At 29.4% G+C, this 9300-nt stretch overlaps 1 protein-coding gene across 1 annotated transcript; it reads left to right on the forward strand.

The window, feature by feature from the left end:
• Positions 1–4703: 4703 nt before the first annotated feature.
• Positions 4704–6193, forward strand: LOC119666981 (probable cytochrome P450 313a4). Its single transcript, XM_038076259.1, has 4 exons — positions 4704–4881; positions 4947–5152; positions 5495–5707; positions 5762–6193. The coding sequence occupies exons 1-4, from the start codon at positions 4704–4706 to the stop codon at positions 6191–6193; spliced, it is 1029 nt and encodes a 342-aa protein (XP_037932187.1).
• The last annotated feature ends 3107 nt before the right edge of the window (positions 6194–9300 follow it).

Genomic DNA, 9300 nt, shown 5'->3' on the forward strand with positions numbered 1-9300 from the left:
AGTATTATAAAGTAATTTCGCTTGCATATACAGATTATAAATGGAATTAAAATAAATCAACCTTTCTGGAAACGAACCTTTGTAATTAATTCAATTCATGTTGGTTAAATAAGTTGATTTTTTAAATATACTCCAGTTTATTCAAAGAGAGTATGCTTAATGCAATACTTTATGTGAAAAATTTTAAATTTTCTTAAAAAGTGTGAAATACTTTGGAGTTTGAGATACAAATCACTTCCCAAGAAATGGTTCCTAAGTAATGATTTTTTGGTGTGTTTAAATACTTTAGTGTGATATTTTGTACTACTCATCACCGGTCCGTCATGTTCGATGAAGTATGAAGCTTTCGCCTTACTCTCAACTTCAGTGCTCCTTAGTTTCCGTCTTACCACATGCCTTTCAGTACTTTTGGCAGAAGTATTGATAAATTTTCTAGGCACATATCTGTTCACTGCATTAACTTTGAGGGTTCTAACGATGTGTCACTTATCGTTATTTCCTTATCTTACATATTATGACTATGAGTTCATTTAATTTAGGGTTCAAATTAAATAATCAACATTCTTATTTGATTTAAAACTAGTTAGAAGTCGAATATCTTACTTTGAGGAATCCAGAAAATAATTTTCGAATAATTTTTCTAATATCTAATTTAATAAATTTCAATGCATTATGTAAGTGACACACTTGGGCCAATACATTTAGTCTTCAGAAACCTGAAACATTAACTTGTTTACGTCGAGTGCAATCAACTCAATTTGATCTAACAAAAAAGAATACATCAATAATAATAAAAACATATTTTTTATTTGTAGAAATAATGTATACCATAATATTATATTAGTATTTAGTCTAATATGCATTTTGGCCTTGATTGAAATTTTGTACTGAATAATTCTTGATTTTTGTACTAAACAAGTTTGATCTTCTCTGATCTTCTTCTGAAGTTTTCTAAATATATTGGGAATAAATTCTAAGACTGAAGTTATTGTTGTTTCTTCAATTAGTTGAACAAGTATTCACAGTAAATAAATGGAAACAGTAGAAACGTACAAAGTTTTTAAATTCGTGTTTATATTTCTGCCAGTTATTTTATTCATACATTGGTTATGGACGCGAAGGAATCTTTATAAGTCAATTTTAAATATTCCAGTATTAGTCGGTTTCCCAATAATTGGCTCGCTACACAAAATGCAGCATTTAAATTGTGCGTTAAAACCAATTAATTAATTTCTGTTGGGAATAATTTAAATACGTATATGTAATAGAAATAATTTATTGTATTTAAGATATGTTACGCGGTTTTGGAAATATTTTTAAAGATTGTAAGCAATATACAATTTTATTTTGGATGGGATTTTATCCGATCATACTGACAGCAGATCCAGATATCATATCAAACGTTCTACGGTCCCAAGAATTATTTAACAAAGGTGAAATATTATAATACTCCATGCACAATGCATTTAAAGGCGGACTTATTTCAAGCAGAAGTGAGAAAAGAAAAAACCTGAAATACCTAAATTTTATAATAACAACTGAATGGATCCGCCATCGTAAGATGATTGATTAACCATCATTTACAAATAAAGTAATATTTAGCCCATTACGATCCGGTACCAGATGCCGTGGACCGATTTTGATGAAAATTTGAACATTGTCGTTAAGACATTAAGATAAATTTCAAATTTCATCAAAAGGGACCCAACCATTCTTGAGATATGGGATGGTAAGTTTACTTACCAATGGGGCAATGCGTATAGTGATTTTTTGTAAAAATAAATAAAATAAAAATAATAAATTTTCTATGAAATAAGTAAAAAATTGATTTAATTTATTTATATTTTATGATTTATTTTTATTTGTCGATATATGTTTTATTTATAGTATTAATATAATTTTAAAAAATACATAGTTTTAATTAATATGTTTTAAATATGATGCAAAGCAGTTTTGATACAAATGGGCTTTACTTTTACTATATTCAAATGGCGTGTGAGTATGGCACACAATGCACCGTCGAGGACCACCTTATACTTTTATGGAATAATGGACATTATTTTTAATGGTATTAAAATTTGAAGCAGTTGAGTCAACAACTATCACCGAATTTGAAGATGTTGGTACGGATGTCAATAAATCGTTGACAATGTTTACTCGAAACTGTAGTTGTGATAATGGTTTCTGCTTTTTATAAGCTGAAACTATAACAATCAGTTTCCAAGCATTCACCATTATATTACCTAATTAATTTATATACAAAGGTCACTACGATGTTTTTAATTGCACCGATACTCACCTTTAGCATTTATATCAAATATGCTATGTAATACTGATCAAACAAATAATATACCCACCTAACTGTTCAATAATTGTTTGTATTCTTTTACTTCAATATTTGCTGGTAATTTACCATAAAAGATGATTTTTTGTTCATTTTGGAACACCAAACTCTTTTAAGCTAATTTCCGTCTCATCGACTGACTGATACTGAAGCTCAAGCAGTCCAGCAATAGCTAATGAAACTAGAGAATGTTCATCTATGACACGCCATCAGTTTTCTCGGCATCACTAACTTCACCGACAATATGCGGCGTATAAACAGCATTGACTTCAGAGGATAATTGTATTCTCCTAGCTCCTTCATCATCACTATTTTCTGTTTCTAACATAGACATCACCTCTTCAAGTGTTAAGAAATTTTTTTTTTTTGGCATTTTTAACAACAACTCTATATATTTCGAACAATTTGTGAACTAAGAGTCTGGCACACATCAGTTCGGTAGCAAAACTTATTAGCTTTAATATGCTTGTTCACATGAAAAATCACTATACGCATCGGCCCGTAAAATTACTAGTGAACAGTACTCATAAATTTTAAGAATTTTGGGTCAATGTATTCGAATGAAAGGTATGGATATATAAAATAGGACTTATTGATTATTGAAATTAACAATTATTTTTTCAAATATTTTATTTCAATAATTTTTTTTATTTAATTAAAACCTTATCTAATTTCGGAGTTCAGTAAAAGTATCTCCCATTTGGATCCAGATAATTGGAATAGAATTTCCTTTAATCTGTTTTCTTAAAATTAACCATATATTCACACAAAAAATAATAAAAATAATATAAACAATAACTATTATATGCCAAGACATATACTCGATTAAAGTGCTGGTAAGGAAAATTACCAGTCGGGCCGAAATGCGATAATAAAGCTATAAATAATTTAATAGACAAATTTGGCGCGCTAGTGGATAACAAAAATCACAAAATATTAAATATGTTACAGACCTGGACTTTAGAAATAACTATAGGTAATAATGTCATTGCAACAATGACTGTAAGATTAATACTTTATTATCAGAAACGACTATGGTAAGGTGATGTATAAAGGTGACGAGATGTCGAACATTTGGGCAGTTAAGGTTTCTTTGTAAGTTTCTCAAGGAATTATTTCAATATCTAACTATTTTATATATAATTGAACTTAAACAATGTGAATACTGTCATAAAACTTACAATGATCCAAACGTTGCTTTGTAAAACTCGATTCAATACTGAATTTCTACATAAAATTCAGAAGAACGAAAGAAGAGTTATATTGAATCGTTTAAAATCTGTACTTATTGAGATTAACATCGAAATTGTTTCTTTCATTATTACTTAATTAATAATGATAAAATATGCAAATTTATAAATTCAGTTCTCAGATTGAGTGAGTATTTGGGATCGAGAACGTTTGTTTCACACAAATACACAGCTTTGAGTTCAGTACATCGAAACTTTAGGAACTTTAAGAAAAAAAAATATATATATGTATATTATTTCTATATACTATAATATACATGTTTATATATAATTAATATTAATATTACCAGTATTTGAATATAGACTACTGTTCCGAGGGCGTATACAGTTGAAACTGAAAGCAAAATGTCTCAACATGACTTGAACTTATAAAAAATTTTCTGTATTGAATTCGTCTTTTTTATATATTATATATAAGTTTATACGTATAATGTATTTATCACAATGAAATTACTTAGATTACTGAACGCAATCTTAAATTACAGTACGTATATGCTTATATAATATTAAAACCGACTATCGTGTAACAAACAGGGGCAAGAGATCAAAAAAATTGTACAATAAATTATGTTTTGTTGTACATTAATTCTAATAAGCTTCTAAGCAACTGGAGACGACAAATTATTTTTTTTTCGCAAATGACACATCCAAAGATCAAAAAAATGTATTACACAGCCATATTAAACTATTTGTAAAACTTAAAAAGATGACCCATTCAGCTTATGAAGAGCATAAAATTGTTTATTCTTCAACTTTAATTATTTTTACTTTTCGTATAAATTTCAAAGAACTTCTCCAGTCGAGAGTAATACAGTTTCTGAAATTGAACGAAATAGTCCGCGACTTATTCAAATGGAATCACTAAAAACATATGAAGTCTTGAAATCCGTTCTTGTAGTTCTGGTAGTAATTTTGTTGTTTCATTGGATTTGGACGCGAAGAAAAATATATAAGTTTGGCCTAAGATTTCCGATAGAATTTGGTTTCCCAATAATTGGGTCGTTACACAAAATAAGAACTGTAAACTGTAAGTGTTAATTATATTTATATATCTGTAATATATTTATATCTATTTTATTTAAGCTATAATAAGCGGGCTTGGACAAATTATGAAAGACTGCAAAAGTCATACCGTTTGCTGCTGGATAGGATTATTTCCAATAATATTGACAGCTGATCCAGATATTGCTTCAAGCGTTTTGCGCTCTAAAGAACTGCTTAACAAAGCAAAAACAATGTATTATCCACTAGATCTTACATTTAAAAATGGATTAGCTGCAATTCCAGGTAAAATACATACAAAAATAATTTGTGTATTCATATGAAGTTATATATAAAATATTTTACATAAGCAACTCAATGGGTCCATAATCGGAAGATGATTGATCCGTCGTTTACAAATAAGGTACTTGTAAGTTTCTTTCCAATATTTAATAAAGCCAAGGATGATCTGATAGAAAGGTACAGCGTTCTCGTGGATAATAAGGAGCACAACATTTTAAAGTCGTTACAAACATTGAGTTTAGGCATAACCGTAGGTAAAAAGGTGTTAACTGGTGTAGGTTAAGTTATAACAAAAATGATCAAATAATTTATTTAGAAACAACTATGGGTAAGGTGATGTACAGAGGTGAACAAGTATCGAAAGGCTTAGCGAGTATATATTCTTTGTAAGGTCATTTTGTAAAGTTACGTTAATATATAAATAAATAAAATTTCTATCACAGTGTGATGAATATTCTTTCGGCTGAAGTATTGATGTCTTTTTTGAAACTCGGTTTTATATTGGAGCTCTATCCTAAATTTAGAAAAAGGAGGGAACAAATATATCAGTTCGTGAATGAAGTTAGAATTTTTTACTATTACTTGAACTATATAAAACGACTAACATATATTTTAGTTAATTCAAGCTAAGCTAAAAAGAGATATAAATACAAGCAATAACAACTCAAATACGGAGACAAGTGATCTTAACAACATAGCCTCAAATTCTACAGTACCGTCAATACGGAAAGAACCAAAAATATTTATTGATCAAGCTATAAAATTATACCAAAATCAACAGTATACATGGGATCACATTATAAGTGAATCTAATACAATTGTTACAACGGTGAGTTACATGTTATAAATTTAATAAGAATATTATATATTAAAAAATTTTTAGTCATTCGAGACCTCTGCTAATGCCGTCTACTCTACTCTTGTCATGTTGGCAATGCATCCAGAGGAACAACAGCGATTATTTGAAGAAATTTTAGATGTGTTCCCAGAGAAAGACTTTTATGTTGACTTTGATCAATTAAACCAACTGCCATATTTGGACCTCGTAATAAATGAAACGCTTCGCTTAGCTCCTTCAGTTCCCGTAATAGGACGTCATGTTATGAAAGATACGCAAATCGGTGAACATAATTTTCCCAAAGATATTCAGATTATAATTTCAATATTTCATCTTCATCGGAGGACTGATATTTGGGGTCCAAATGCAGATAAATTTGATCCAGAACGTTTTTCAGTAGAAAATTTTGGAGAAAAGCAAAAGAATGCGTTCATTCCCTTCTCAAAAGGAGTTAGAAATTGTATTGGTAAGCCGTGATAAATCTAATATAAATATATATCTGATTGGCTATGTTTTGTTTACAGGATGGCGATACGCTTTATATGCAATGAAAGTCTTGTTATGTGGACTCATACGAAACTATAAATTTGAAACTGAATTTAAATTTGAGAACTTAAAATGCACCACTAATATAACATTGAAATACATATTAGAACCTAAATTAAGGTTGACTAAGAGATCCTGAAGTATTATAAAGTAATTACGCTTGCATATACAGATTATAAATGGAATTAAAATAAATCAACCTTTCTGGAAACGAACCTTTGTAATTAATTCAATTCATGTTGGTTAAATAAGTTGATTTTTTAAATATACTCCAGTTTATTCAAAGAGAGTATGCTTAATGCAATACTTTATGTGAAAAATTTTAAATTTTCTTAAAAAGTGTGAAATACTTTGGAGTTTAAGATACAAAACACTTCTCAAGAAATGGTTCCTAAGTAATGATTTTTTGGTGTGTTTTAATACTTTAATGTGATATTTTGTACTACTCATCACCGGTCCGTCATATTCGATGAAGTATGAAGCTTTCGCCTTACTCTCAACTTCAGTGCTCCTTAGTTTTACTCTCAACTTCAGTGCTCCTTAGTTTTCGTCTTACCACAGGCATTTCACTACTTTCGGCAGAAGTATTGATAAATTTTCTCCGAACATATCTGTTCACTGCATTAACTTTGAGGGTTCTAACGATGTGTCACATTAAGTAAGCTGTCTTCTAACACCTGTCTTTTCTAAAAAAAAAAGTGTACAATATTACTATAGTGGGCATTTCGTGTGATCGTGGTAAAGCTGAGTAGTCCGCGCTATCACAATATTAGCCATATTTCAGCCAAATCGGTTTTGCTGAAAAACGTTTCATTTTTATAAAATCTTCCAATTCTAACCGTATATATATTGAGCATAACAGTTGTTGCACCGTTTCGTAACCGAAAAAAAAACACGGATCGAGCTCAATACATTTGAGCCCCAGAAATAGTGAATGCATTGGACTTCTCCTACTAAAATGTGCTAAAGAAGGTTAAAGAAAGTCTGTCGCTCAGCAGACTGATTGCAACAATTATCTTGGGATACACACGGAATCATTTATACCCATTTCTTTAAAAGAAGTCAAACGACCACCGACGAGTATTAATTAGAACTCGGCATTCATCAAGCTAATGTGACCGCATATGGCGAACAAAAAGTACTCTTTAAACAAGATATTGGAAGTGCGCAGGTGTGTAGTCGTTACGTCACATGTTAATATTTTTGAATTTAGAAAAGTAGCTGGGGGCAATAAACTTAAGCATATTTTGAGACCTTTGAGAAAAGGTGTGGAATGGATAATCAAATTCAAAAATATTTGACTCTACATGTGGGACTAAAAGGAGAGATTATTGAGAAACAAAATGCTTATTGGTAAAATTATATTTTTTGATGAAAAAGTCACTGGATTAGCGAACTGTCTAATAGGTTCATATTTCAGAAATTAGTGCATTAAATTTTCCAATATTAATCGGCTTCCCAGTAATTGGTTCGTTACATAAAATAAGACGTGTGAACGAACAGTGAGTGAAAAATTTGATTAATAAAACAATACACTTTAATTTATAACAAAAAATCACAAAAAAAAATTTTTTTGTTTAAACTCTGTTAAGTGGTTTTGGCAATATTTTTAAGGACTAATATACAGTTTACATGTGGTTAGGATTGTTTCCATTCGTACTGACGGCAGATCCAGAAATTATTTCAAATCTCTTAAGCTCTTCAGAATTGATTAACAAAGCTGAAACTTTCTATCATTCCCTTCGCAATGCACTCAAAGGCGGAATTGTTGCAAGTAAAGGTAGGGAAGTGAAATAACTAAATAAGAAAAATAAAAAGTTATATTCTAAAAAAGCATATGAATGGACCCATCATCGAAAAATGATTAATCCCTCATTTACAAAGAACGTGCTTGTAAGCCTGGTTTTCAATATTTAATAAAGTCATGAACGATCTTATAAGAAAATGTGGCACACTGATGGGTAATAAGGAACACAAGATACAACATATGTTGGAAGCATTAACTTTAGTCATAACAGCAAGTGAATAAATTTTAGTTAATAGTGTTAAAACAACGATGTTGAAATACATTATTTATTTTCGGAAACAACTATGGCTAAAACGTTATACAAAGAGGAAGAATCAAGTGTCGCGATAAATAATCTTTAATGAAAATGAAAAGTTTTAATATGCGGACTTATTCGAAACTTTAAGTTTGAAACCGAGTACAAATTTGAGGACCTAAAATATACCAGCAGTATAACATTGAAATAAGTACTGGAACCCGAACTCAAATTGTGCAGAAAGCTATAAAGTATTTAATAATAGTGGGTAAATAAGATTTACAGGTATAAGATTCATGTAAATCCCTTGAATGTAATCAACGTTGAAATACATATATTAATAATTTATCTTTGGACACTTTTGACTTAATAAATTGAAAAATACAGCATAGTAGTAATTCAATTAATTTTTATTGATATTTCACATTTTATCTGAAAGTGTATATATTCCAATTAACATTGTGATTTTTGAGATATCGTTATTTCATTATCTTACATATTATGACTATGAGTTCATTTAATTAGATTTCAAATTAAATAATCAACATTCTTATTTGATTTAAAACTAGTTAGAAGGCGAAGAGCTTATTTTGAGAAAACCAGAAAATAATTTTCGAATAATTTTTCTAATATCTAATTTAATAAATTTCAATGCATTAAGTGACACACTTGGGCCAATACATTTAGTCTTCAGAAACCTGAAACATCAACTTGTTTACGTCGAGTGCAATCAACTCAATTTGATCTAATAAAAAAGAATATATCAGTAATAATAAAAACATATTTTTACTTGTAGAAATAATGTATACCATAATATTATATTAGTATTTAGTCTAATATGCATTTTGGCCTTGATTGAAATTTTGTACTGAATAATTCTTGATTTTTGTACTAAACAAGTTTGATCTTCTCTGATCTTCTTCTGAAGTTTTTTAAATATATTGGGAATAAATTCTATGACTGAAGTTATTGTTGTTTCTTCAATTGGTCGAACAA

Source organism: Teleopsis dalmanni, chromosome 1 (genome assembly GCF_002237135.1).
Source record: "Teleopsis dalmanni isolate 2A chromosome 1, ASM223713v2, whole genome shotgun sequence".
NCBI lineage: Eukaryota > Metazoa > Arthropoda > Insecta > Diptera > Diopsidae > Teleopsis > Teleopsis dalmanni.